General features: G+C 40.4%; 1 protein-coding gene across 1 annotated transcript in view; it reads right to left on the bottom strand.

The window, feature by feature from the left end:
- The window catches only part of cntln (centlein, centrosomal protein), a 78,314-nt gene that overhangs the window by 24,304 nt on the left and 40,630 nt on the right, over positions 1-13,380 (bottom strand). Inside the window, exons 14-19 of the mRNA XM_058641777.1 lie at positions 12,230-12,330; positions 9,379-9,476; positions 7,732-8,261; positions 4,350-4,431; positions 3,314-3,386; positions 2,715-2,980 (exon numbers count right to left, since the gene is read on the bottom strand). Coding sequence (XP_058497760.1) covers positions 2,715-2,980; positions 3,314-3,386; positions 4,350-4,431; positions 7,732-8,261; positions 9,379-9,476; positions 12,230-12,330 — 1,150 coding nt within the window. The remainder of the gene's footprint in view (positions 1-2,714; positions 2,981-3,313; positions 3,387-4,349; positions 4,432-7,731; positions 8,262-9,378; positions 9,477-12,229; positions 12,331-13,380) is intronic.

Below are 13,380 nucleotides of genomic sequence, written 5' to 3' on the forward strand. Positions count from 1 at the left end.
AGTTCAATAATGCAAATTCCCATACATTTCTGCATCTTGTAGGACTGCAGATAGGATCTGAAGCTTGTTTTCGATCTGAACACAAATATTTGCTGCGGATCAAAAAACACACCAGTTGCATTGGTGAGTTTTTTTTACTTCAAACAAGCTCATCAAAACATCCCTCAGATCGTTTCATCTCATAAAGATGCTGAGATGCTCATTCATATTTTTATTACCACCCATTTAGAATGCTGTAATTCAATTTTTTGCTGGATCGACTGAAATGTCTATAAGAAAACTTTAATGACATTTTATGTCCAAGCAATATGTCTCTGGCTAGACATTTAGCTGAGTTTTAACCTTCGCTTGGTTCCTTAATTGTTACCCCTCATTCATTCATTTTTAACTTTGTATCATTTTGTCTTGAAAAGTGTTTTCGCATGAACGTTGCCATGTATGACAATTACTGTTACTCTAATACTTGTGATATGTGGTGCAGCTGTCATTAACATGTAAATAGACTGAAGCTTTTCCAGTTCAGACGGTGATGTCTGTTGCACTCCCTAAACATGTGATAACCCCAGGTCTTAGATGTTAGAGCGAGGCAGCACATTTAAACACACTTAAATATCTGAAACGACAATGTCACAATGCACTGGAAAGTAAAGCAAATGGGAAAATAATGATAATGAATGGCCAGATAATGTGGGCAACCAAATGGTCTAGCGAATTTTAGCGAAAACGAAATATTTGGTAGGACTGGGCGGGGAAGCTTCACCTGTCACTCGACCTGTGCAAGCCTCTCATTATGACACATTGATAGATATATGTGTGTGTGTGTGTATGTTACAAAGGGAAAATAGTTCTACATGTACAGTATCCTGTCCTCTAATGTATAACATTCTATGACGCCCAATAAATGCAGTAATTAAGACATTTGTACACTCACAATCCAAACTGTGAAATAACACAAGGAGTAAGAAAATAAAAAAGGAACATTAGGGAATCAAGTATGAATTAGGCATGAGCTGGTGCAATATTGAAATTCCAGTCAAAATCACAAAATCGTCTGATACGATCTATAAACCCTAAATATCATGTAGTTGTGCTATGTAAAGAGGGATGTACACCACCATCATGTGACCAAACATCTGCTCTGCTGCAGTAATCATGTCAGCAGTTTGGACTCATTTTAACATAAAGGAATGAAGCAAAAATAGCTGAGTGTAATTTTGTTTCTAAGAATAAAAATTAATAAATTGACTTAAAAATAGAGAAAGAAACTGCGCCATTTTAACTGAGTGATGTCGTGCGCTAACTATTTCTGCCTTTATGGGAATAAAATATTTGTTTACACAGTTGGAGCATTATGTTTTTGAAATGGCTATTTATGACTGTGTGGGGAATTAATACATCAGCAGGCAGTTGAGTTGTTTAAAAGGGGTAGATATGGTATCTGAATCAGGAGATACTAAAGGCTGTGATATCAGTGTCAAAGTGAAAAAGTAGTATAGAGCCACCCCTAGTAAAAAAAGAAAAAAGAGAAGGGAATAAAGAAATAAGGCAAGGAATGAAGCAGCAATTGGAGGACATAAGGGCCAGAGGATCAGGAGACACAGCAACACAAACAAGTTTCTGTGAAACTGCCATGCTATCTTTCACATGATGGCCCCTGTGGAGGCTGTCCTAAGCCAATAACAAGCAGGGAGTTTTAGTTAGAGAGTTGGGCAGGACTGACTGGAACAAGCCCAAAGTCCATCACCTCTTGCCCTTTCCAGAGAGGGCAACAAGACCTGGCTTTGGCCAGTCAGTTGGCTGCAACTTTCTCTGGAGGAGTGGCATTAATACTGCACAAGGAAAGAGGAAACAAACAGGAAGACAATAATTCCCTCTCTGTCCACTCATTCACAGAACCGGCTGTGCTGTGTATGTGTACGTGTGCCTCGACTGCTGTGTCTGTGTCTGAGTCTGAGTCTAAGGTCTCACTGGGCCTCAACACTCACAAACCTGGGTAGGAGCAGGAGGGCCACTTCCTCGGCAGCAACACTATGAGGGCTGCACTCTGACCTGTGTGTACAAGTACTGTATTGGTATGTTTTCACATAGTAAATATACAGACACATGCACCTAATCAGGTGTCCAGTGCTCCTTCCCTGGCTGCTGCCATGTCTGAAACCCCCAGAAGAAGTCTCCTGCCTGTCAGATTAACGACTGTGTCTGTCTTGGTGTCGGGTTGTGTATGTTTACACATCTATGCGTATGTGTGTGTGTGTGTGTGTGTGTGTGTACGGAGAGGCCCTGACAGGAAAGATACTGTTTAGGGGCAAAGTGCTTGGTGTTTTATTTATAATCTATACCAAGTCTAAGAGTTTCCTACCTGGAGGCAGGTGCTAAATAACTCAGTGGGTGTATGGCACTGGACTCAGTCACATTGTAGTTGAAGGTGCACACAAGTGCACGCATTTGATGAAATGAAACTCCTAGTGACACAGAATGTTGTGAAGAATTGGCTTACTAAAACATTCAACAGGATGAGACAATAGTCCAAGAGAAAACCAGAGGTTCTCCTCTCTTCTGCTCCATAGTGCAGACCTGTATGGGCAGAAGTAGTCCTGCCTGGCTGGCACTTATTAGGCACAATAAAGGCAAAAAAACCTGCTTCTGCTGCAAAAACAAAAAGAAAGACAAAGATGAAACTTCTGAGCAGTTAGAATGAGCTTTCAGTCAGTTACCTGAGTGAGCTGTTTGCTGCTACTGAGTTTCTCTGTGAGGGAGCTGAGCTGTGCTGTGATCTTCTCGTTGGCCCTTCGCAGCTCTTTGGCTGAAAGCACAGCGTCTTTCCTGACACTTTGCAGTATTTCAACGTGACGCTGTAGGGACTCAACACGCTGCTGCAGAGAGGCGGAGGAGCAACGCTGGGCCTTCATCAGCATCCTCTTCCTCCACCTCCTTTTCTCTCCTTTCGCCCCTCGCTCCCAGGGCTCCTGCTGTTTATCGTCTAACAGAAGGAAGAACATGCAGGCACCTCTGAGTTGTGGCAAGAGCACAGGAGAACTCCTTGTTTAGAAGCTACTGCTGGGATTTAACAGGCATATGTGAAAGTGTCTTTGTGTATGCACAAGTGAAAACTGAGATATATTTAACAACATTGAATGATTAACAGTTCCCATTTATACTCAAATGTTGAGTTATTGTAGAAAGAAAAGCTTGTCAACTGGAAATACTCTTTTCTTAGATTATCAACATGTACATTTTCCTGCTTCAATTAATAGTTGATTAGACAAATATTGTTGTAGTTTTGCACTGCACAAAAAGGAAAACTGTATGTTACCTTGAGCCAGTTGTGTTCTGAGAGATTGTGCTTCTGGTGCTTTTGTATTTGTGATCAATGAACACTTGACGGACTAAAAAAAAAAAAAGAAAAAGAAAAAACATCAGACAGTTATGAGAGGTGACTGTAACACAACCGGTTTACATGTGCTTCCTGAGACGCAGCTCGTAATGACACTGTGATCACAGTGTGAGCACAGCTTAACACGACAAATCACCGTCTGCTTTAGTAGTTCACAGCATACGTGTTCATTCTGACAGATGCTCGCAAATGGTGCCTTTATTCAATCACTGTCAAACTGTAAGCTATGATTCAATTGTACAAAATGACGAGCACGAGTGTCAAGTCATTTGCACACGTAAGTGCCTTCATGTGACAACTTCAAACTCCACAATTGTTTGTAGTAACATCAAAGAATGAAGCCTCCCCCTCCTTCTCTGCCTGTTTCCTTTGCACAGGGGTCAGGTAGGATTTGATCAGTGCTTGGTTTGATCACCCTGCACAGAAGGAAAAGGGAAGTCAACCATTTTGTTTGTGACATAGCACACCGTGAGGGCCAGGGGCTGTCATGACAATGATCCCCAAGGAGCTGATGGGCACATTTAACAGATCTGGAATAGGGAAACTAAAGAGGATCTTGGGGTGCTGACAGCTCCCTAGCTACATGTACATCCTCTCATCCTCTGCAGCTTCTACCTTGCTCACTTCCTTTAGAATGGGGAAAAAGAAAATCCTCATCTCATGTCTTCACAGATGCTGTTGCTGTGAAGCCGTTCAGTAAGTGATGTAGAAAGATGTAAAATATACATGGATGTTAAGTGTTGATTGCTTAAATTACTGTATTAGGAACAAGAAAAATGCATGGATTTAGTGGTCAACATTAGTGGAGTGATAGCATTATTCTAACCCATTTCTATGGCTATGATAATTATAATTTTTTGTTACAGTTTCTCAACAGATGCTTGTTCAGTTTTCACACTACGCAGATACAGTTTATGATTATTTAACAGATATTAAAATATGTCGGCAAACCGACCTTTCTGTTCGCATGTTGTCTGTGAGGTGCCTTCCTTGAGGGCACACTGTTGAGACTGTCTGAATACTCCTCACCACTGTCACTGTGGAGAAAGGTGAGAATGGTTATTACAGGCCAGAAGTGGAGCCCTTGAAGTTGAACACTTATTCTAAAAAGTACCACCCTTGAACAAAAAAATAATAATAATAACATTTTACCATTTATGCTTGATTTAGTTGACATCAAGCAAAAATATGTGCATTTTGCCCCCAATCCGTCCAACAGAAAATCAATGTTCCATCCAATTTCTGAGCTGGAAGTGTAAATGTGGGTGTAAATTAAGTGAAAAGCTGCAGTGTGGGGTGCTGATGGTGAATGCATCAACATGTATGAGAGTGGCTGTGGCCTTCATTAGCCCTCTGTGTGTGACAGACGTGTGTGCGCGAGAGGCACGGCTGAGCGGAGCCAAGCAAAGTTGCATCTGATGGACACACGGTAAGAGGTTCCTAAGACACACACACACACACACACACACACAGGTTTATTGACAGTGACCTTTGATGTGAAGGTGGAAGCCAGTGACATTTACACTGGCGGGTTTATTAAGGTGGGGCCTGGGAGAATCAGCAGAGGTAAAGACCACGGAGGGGATGTAACGGGAACCTGACAAGACTGGGGGCTAGTTAGGGTTAAACCTGGTTTGGAGGGGGCACAAGGACTCACTTAGGATCACTAACCGCCGCCACTAAGACCCAGGTTACATACAGTATATTTGTTGAAAAATGCTTCCTTGTTTAAATCATGATCAATATTTAATTGAAATAATTATGGAGATTAAAACTGTATTCATCATGAAGCCAATCAGTCATCGCAAATTACTTTAAACTATATCCACAACTATTAAAGTTATTAAAGTCTTAAATAAATAACGTAATTAGGATTGCGGTGCTTGCATTTAGGGTGATACTTCTGGGGATATTGTGTCTATTTGTGTATGTGTGCATTTTTACTGTACATATACAGGCTAGAAGAAATGAGGGAAAAAAACTCCAATGTAAATGAGTGGAGACACAAATGAAGGCAGATGCTTGGTTATTGGTGGGAAAATTAAAGATAAATGGACAGAAGGAGGTGAGGAATGAACCACAGACAGGGATAAATGCACAACCCACCGTGCCTCCTGAGTCACGGCTAAACCCAACATAAACATTTACTAAGGGGTAATCTTTTGGAACGGTGGTCTACGATATGTCCCCATAACGCAGCATTGAAGCTGTTCTAGAAATGCCACCCATATGTAATGTAGTGTCATCTAGCATGACGAAAACCCATAAACCATATGACCTTCTTCTTTTCCTTTCGGCTGCTCCCTTCAGGGGTCACCACAGCGTATCAACCTCCTCCATCTCACCCTGTTCTCTGTATCCCCCTCTCTCACACCAACTAACTTCATGTCCTCTTTCACTACATCCATAAACCTTCTCTTTGGTCTTCCTCTAGACCTCCTGCCTGGCAGTTCCAACCCCAGCATCCTTCTACCAATATACTCACTATCCCTCCTCTGTACATGACCAAACCATCTCATTCTGGCCTCTCTGACCTTATCTCCAAAACATCTAACATGTGCTGTACCTCTGATTGACTCATTCCTGATCCTATCCATCTTCGTCACTCCCAAAGAGAACCTCAACATCTTCATCTCTGCTACCTCCAGCTCTGCTTCCTGTCTTTTCCTCAGTGCCACTGTCTCTAGACCATACAGCATCGCTGGTCTCACCACTGTCTTTTATATCTTTCCTTTCATTTTGGCTGATACTATAGCCATAAACTAAAATAAAATAAATAAAATAAATAAAGTCATAAACCTTATAGCCGATAAACCTAAATGTTCCTACTGTTCGGTTCCCCCTGACCAACAAGAATGGCCAGTTTCCTACTGTAAACTCAAAAGTACAAGCTAATGGCAGCGTGAAAAAGAAGTAGAAAGAAACAAAGACTTGGCAGTAGCCCTAACGAGTCGGACATCTTTATTTGACACCATTAGGGCCAAAGCTTCTTAGGCAGAGACACAATTGCCAGTAGCGCCTACCAGGCATACTGCTGAAGAAGACCCCTGTGAGATAAGAGACACAGAAGGCTTTAGAGTAACAAATCAGTTGACAGGTGCCTTAAATAAGACAACATCTCAGTTTAGACCCTTTCTTTACAAATCCACTTAGATCCTCCTCTCAGGTAAAGTGTATATTAGACTGCTGCTTATTAGCTACATGGAGCGGCATTAGGAAAGCAGGGCATAGCTGCACCCAGTCCCTGTTAAACAGCCTCATGTGGATAAAGCACGGGATTAGAGTCAGATGAATTAGCTGGTGAAGGGATGGCAAGTTAGGTAGGACAGAGCAAAAGGCAACAGAGAGCAGATAGAGAGAGCCATACAGGGAGAGAGAGTGAAGGGAAATAAATATCAGCAGTAGCTGAGTGTTTGAAATGAAATCATTCCGACCATCACTCAATAAATGTTGGCTCAGTGGCTTTTTTGCATAAAACATACATGAAATAATTACTGTCGATGGTTCTTAATTTAGAGGGTGTTAAACAGCTTGTAGACATCTGGTACTGAGCCGAGTAGGGTCATTCAAAATGAATCTAACTAAATTAAAGCACGGAGATGAGAGGGGAGGGTGGGTAAGGAGTGTGTGTGTGTGTGTGTGTGTGTGTGTGGATGGCTGGAAGAAAAAAGTGAAGCGCACACACACTTGACGTGACACAAGATAACCAACAAAATGAGACATGGAGGCATTGGCTTCGTGCGTGTGTGTATGTGTGTGTGTGGCTGAGGGTAGAGGAAGTATGTGGGGGGCCTGGTACTTGCAGGGGGATCCTTAGTGCTGTCAAGGGGGGGCTAGTGAAAGCACAGGTCCAGTAAATTAAATCAAACTGCCAAACTGTCAATTTCAAGATAGCAAGACTAGTGCATGAAAATGGCATCACTGGAAGGTATCAAGGCTTTGGCGGTCTCCTTATCCCTGGGCTTTTCTGGCACTGGTTCAACTTTGTGTGGAGCGGTGGCTAATTTTGCATGCAAATTTCAGTCAATAAGCTCCAAGCAAGGCATCCCAGGATATTTCAAAGGATCTGACAGTAGTTTCCCCCTCCTCTCTCCTTCTCTCTATCATTCTTGCTCTCATTCTTCTTTTGGCTCCTGAATACCAACTAGACAGACTATGAAATTCAATCACCCATTTGCTTACGCTTTGCATATGCACGTTGTCCCCTCGATGCAGCGTGCCCCCCCCCTCCCCCCACAAGTGAGTTGAGCCATCCACTGCACTCCTACCACCTAAAAATAATGAGGTGGGAGGCAAAAGGAAGACATGCTTCTATGTGTGTGTATGTGTATCATTACCTGTCTATACTCATGTCCTCCCACTCGTCCTTCGTGGGACTGGGGGTCCGGCCTTGCCAGCTGATGGCTTGATCGGGGTTGACTGCCCGGTGGCTGCTCTGGCGTAGTGGACCTCTGAGCCTTGTTGTTTTGAATTTAACCTTGCTGCTAATGTTACTTACAACCCCACCTGCCCGCACTGGTCCTGCTACACGGTTCCTATAGAAGTCCCGGGCTGCTCTGAGAATCCCCACTTCTTGTCTCATCTTCAGCAACTGCTGATGAAGTTTGGTAGCCTCTTTCTGAAAAGCAGCCAGCTGAGCTTCTAGAGCCATGATTTCATTGCAGTGTTGCTCCCTTTGGACCAGAGCCTGTGCCTGAGCTGCCTCTCCACGAACAGCTTCCTGGGTTCGCAGGGAATCCAATGAGGCTTGGAGTCTGCGGCATTTGAGGGCCAAGTCTTTGTTGTCCTCCAGTAACTGTTCATTCCCCTCCCTCAGCCTCTCCGTCTCCTTGTTTAGAGACATAATCCCCCACTCCAGCTGCTGAATCTGAAAGAACCAGAGACATGAGAGACTTCACCAGAGACTTCAGGCTTTTCTTCCTTTGCACCTTTAAATTTTACTACAAATACACATAACACACTACACTTAAAACAATATTCTTAGCCGCAACTTACCATGTTGCGTAAGCATTAGTGACATCTTATGGTGAGACAGTACAGTATAACGAATGGAGGACTACACTGGCTGCTGTAGAAACATGGCAGTCTTTTATATATAATTTAAGCCCTAGTACAAAAAGCTTATGGTTACAAAAACCAAAACAATTTTTATTTCAAAGTGATTATATACTTAAACATAATAATGGCTAGTATATTATAGTATACTAAATGAAGTTCCTGCCAATAAACCCTCATAAAAACACAATGGATCTTTAGAACTTTAATAAGAAAGGCCTAAATTGACCTGCTCATAGGTAACATGTAACATCCCTCTTTACGGACTATGGTTGGACCAGTGAAGGAGTTGGTCAACACTCACCACCACAGCCTGGCAAGATTAGGGTCATCTGAGTGACACCTCTTTACCCTGATCACCCCTAACTAGACAGCAACCAAGAGCACTTAGCCTATTTGTTAGATCTTTGATGGAGACTACTAAAGAGAACAGTTGATGCCTGCTGGGTTTGTGCCTCCAGGCACTTTTTCCCTTTTATTTGGTTCTCAGTCTGCCTGCTGGTGAAGCCTGGTACCTTTCAAACTAAATTAGATGGGTTTCTCTACTCTTGATGATTCACTGGGGGGCATTTAAATTCATATAAGCAGGGCTTTTAAAAACAAGTGTGCACAAACATGGGCAAATTACTAACAGTAACAACTAAAAAAAGAAAAGAAAGTGTATTTCAGCTAACTTAGGACAAGTTTCTCTAGTCCACCACTGTGAGTGGTAGTTATTCCCAGAACTGCTTTTAACTGTAAGAAAGAAAAATAGTTACTAGTTGACACTTGACTTGGAAATGAATGCATGATGGATCTTAACACTTTGAAATTGTGCATGATAGAGCAAAACCAAATTCTCTGAGAGGTATTGTGCTGTCGTTACGGCTCTGTCGAGTTTCTTTTATTGGCAATGACAAAGAACACTTAGTGATGGCATAGTGCTGTACCTTTTTAAATGACTGTTCCATTTGCTCTGAAGAAACACAAGGCTTTTTCGGAGTGCTGCTTTTGACCCGGTGTTCCTCTGCCATATTGTGAAGCAATTCTGCAAAGTGGAACAAAGCTCATTATTGTGACACGATTTGTCAGACTCAAGCTGCTCACTCAATAGAATGATAATAAAGATAGTACATTAAATCAATTAGCATTAGAAATGTGTAATTTTCATCCAAAGGTGCAGTTTCTTTTTCTTCTTTTATAAGTCGATCCAGAAAGAACACAGAACCACTAATGGTGACAGGTCTTGAAATTTATTTCACAGCTAAAAAACCACCTGCTGTTTGTAAAAACTAAAACATTTTCTTCCTCCTGATTAACAGAAAGGCATTTTGTTCAGTAGCCAAAAAAGAAAAACATGCGTGCACGTACACATCTGTACATGCAATGTGCAACCTCCCTGTAGAGACCTTAAACAAATGAAGAGAAGTGCTTGAATCCCTTGAGAACTCACAGCCCCAGGCTGCACTGCTCATCTCAGCACACTAATATGCTGCTTTATTGTGAGAACTTCAATAGTGGCCTCTGCAAACATGTCATTTAGGTTTCATGTTAACAACTAAATGCATGCAGAGTCAAAGTGTTGGGCGATTTGAAACACATATAAAGTATTCATGTGTGCAAACACACTCCGGTAGGCCTCGTCGTTGCTGTTTGACACAGAGGGGATAAACCATAGCATAGAAGTTTGAATATCTTTCCTGCTCACCTCGATGCAAAGGGCAACACAAAATAATATAAAACTTTCTGCCTTTCATTTGCTCCTGTTAAACATTCATGCCAGTACAGGCAAAATCATTTGTACAATGAGGCTGGAAACATAAAAAATTCAGGACCTTGACTTTTCAGGTCAGTTGATCTTTTGGAGAGTGAGTTGGAAAAAGGGGCCTTAGAAGGAGAGTAAAAAGAGAGAGGGGTTATGTTGTGAGACACTGCACCTTCTTTGCTTTTCATTTGACGCCTTGCTCAGGGAATTTTGTTACTGTGAATTAGGCTGTTCTTTTGTCTTTCCAGCATGTCACAGTCAATCAAACACAGCACCAAATAAGACATGAGGGCTGCCGTGTTCGCTGGGTACATAACCAGGTTGGAAGACAATTATCAAGCCCCAGTGCCGATGGCTTGGGAGTTGGCACCTCAGCACTATCTTGATAAGAAGACACGGTGGCTCCCTAGTCACCCACCGTTGGAGGAGGTCCTGGCACTGCAGAATACATTACTGTCCCTCCCACGTCTCCTCATGGGCTGCAGCACAAAGGCCCCGGTCCTTTCATCTGCTGCCTTTCGTTAGTGTGATTCCAGTGTGAGCAATCAACCCACTATCTCTTTGATCGGGTCGCAGAGGTTTTCAGAAGTAAACGTTGTGGCCATTAACGTTTATTGTTTATATTGTTGACTTCCTACTACAGCATTGTTTTAAATACAAAAATACATAATAACTACAGCTGAAACAATTAATCGATGAATCAATTATTAATCGATTACTAAATTAATCGACATCTATTTTGATAATCGATTAATCGGTTTGAAGCTTTTTTCGTGATTAAAACAAGATTGTTTAAGCTTCTTAAACGTGAGTATTTTCTTCATTTCTTTGCTCTGGATAACAAAGAAATCATTAAAAGTGAATCATTTGGTTTGTGGACAAAACGAGACATTTGAGATCATCATCATTTCCAGGTTTGACGAACAAAGATCAACATTTTTTAAGCTTTTCTGATATTTTATGGACCAAACGACGGAAATAATCGACAAATGAATTGATTATGAAAATAAGCTCTAATAATTACAAAGTTTTGCATCACAATTTATATAATTTACCAATAGATATACCAACTATCCATCTATGTTTTCATACAGTATGTGCCTATTTGGTGAGTAATGAAAAAAGGTGAGTTATTATGTGAACCTGTGCCATTATGATACAACAGAATTAACTATCGTCCCACACACACTCAACTCAACACTTCATTATCATGTTATGGCTGGTACGACACAGAGAGAGAGAGCATTCAGACACCACGTACTGGAAAGATCACTGTTAAAAGCTTATTGAGTGAAGAAGTTGCCAGATATCACCGTGGCATCAAGAATTTAAAACCAGGCATTCATTTCTGTGAATCTAGACATATACAGTGTTATTCTAGTCTTTCATCAAAAATTTATTTTTACCGGATTGATGCAGCAAAGCAGATACTCAGGCCTTTGTGAAACATTTCTATTTAGAGATCATATCTTTGACAAGATTTTAAAAGTGAGAAAGTCATTTCTAAGGAGCTTATTTCCTTTTTTTTTTTAGATTGTCAATAGGAAAGGATTCACTCTTTTAATTAGTGCCACCTTTAAATCACAAGCTTGCAACTCCAACTGACACCATCATTGGTGGTGAAGGAAATTAAAGTGATCAAGGACAGATTTGTTATTGAACAAGTTAATTAAGGCCACCGATTGCAGTGGTCAGTGTCTGACAAAAGGATGCAGATTCGATTTAAAGCAATACACTTTAACTTTGGGAATGATACATTCAGACAAGATGAACATCACTTGATCTCTCAATCAATTTGCAAGGAGTTGATCAAGTCTTAATTGAGTTGTCCTATTCCACTGGGAGTTGTCTTATTAATTGTGCTCACCAATACACATGTCCATGTAAGGAAGGTGCTGTTTCACTTTTACACGTTATATTTCCGGAGGGCTTTTTTTCATCAGAACAGCAACATGCAAATACGTGTGTAATATAAAATTTAGGCTGAAAGAAGCAGTCATTTCCATTGAAATAGAAAGTGAAAAAGAAAAGCTCACCTTGGTGATTATCAGCAAGACACAGGTGGAGTTCCTTCACCGTAGCCCGGTCCATTGCTGCCTGGACTCGCAACATGTCCATCTGCTCTTCTAAGGCAGCTCTACAGTTACACACACACACACACAAAAAAACACTTTTCTTTATAGAACTCTTGAATCCATTCTTTAAATGTGAAGTGAATAATAAAAACTGCAAAATCAGTACCAACATAAGAGTTAAATAATGAGCATCTTTCTAAATCTCCACAAGTATCAGTCTGGTATCCACTAGAGCTGAAACAATTACTCGATTACTCGATTATTAATTGTCAACTACTTTGATAATAGATTAATCGATTTGAAGCGTTTTTCATGATTTAAACAAGATTTCTGATTGTTTTAGCTTCTTAAATGTGAATATTTTCTTCATTTATTTGCTCTATATAACAAGGAAAATGATAATTTTGATGACATTCGAGAACATCATCATTTCCAGGTTTGACAAACACTGATCAACATTTTTTAATGTTTTCTGATATTTTATGGACCAAACGATTACTCGATTAATTGGGAAAATAATTGACAGATTAATTGATTATGATAATAATCGTTAGTTGCAGCTCTAGTATCCACTGTTTGTTTATTTTGGACAAATCAAAAAAGAAAGCTAATAAAGTGATATCAAATAATAACAATACTAATAATAAGAACTAGAGCTGCAACTAACAATTATTTTCAGAATCAATTAATTTATTGATTATTTTCTCGATTAATCGTTTGGTCCATAAAATATCAAAAACCTTAAAAAATGTTGATCGTTGTTCTTCAAACCTGGAAATGCTGATGTTCTCAAATGTCTTGTTTTGTCCACAAACCAAAATGATTCACTTTTAATGATTTCTTTGTTATCCAGAGCAAAGAAATGAAGAAAATACTCACATTTAAGAAGCTTCAGAAATCTTGTTTTAATCATGAAAAAAGCTTCGAACCAACTATCAAGTGTTGTCGATTAATTTAGTAATCGCTTCATAATCAATGAATCGATTAATGGTTTCAGTTCTAATAATAACAGGAAATCCTTATTTTAGAAACCTGTTGTTTGTTTTTTACTTTCTAGTGATAGACTTTGCTTCCTGACAGAAAAGAGGACATAGTGAGAAAATCAACTAATT

This window comes from Solea solea, chromosome 10 (assembly GCF_958295425.1).
Source record: "Solea solea chromosome 10, fSolSol10.1, whole genome shotgun sequence".
NCBI classification, from domain to species: Eukaryota; Metazoa; Chordata; class Actinopteri; order Pleuronectiformes; family Soleidae; genus Solea; species Solea solea.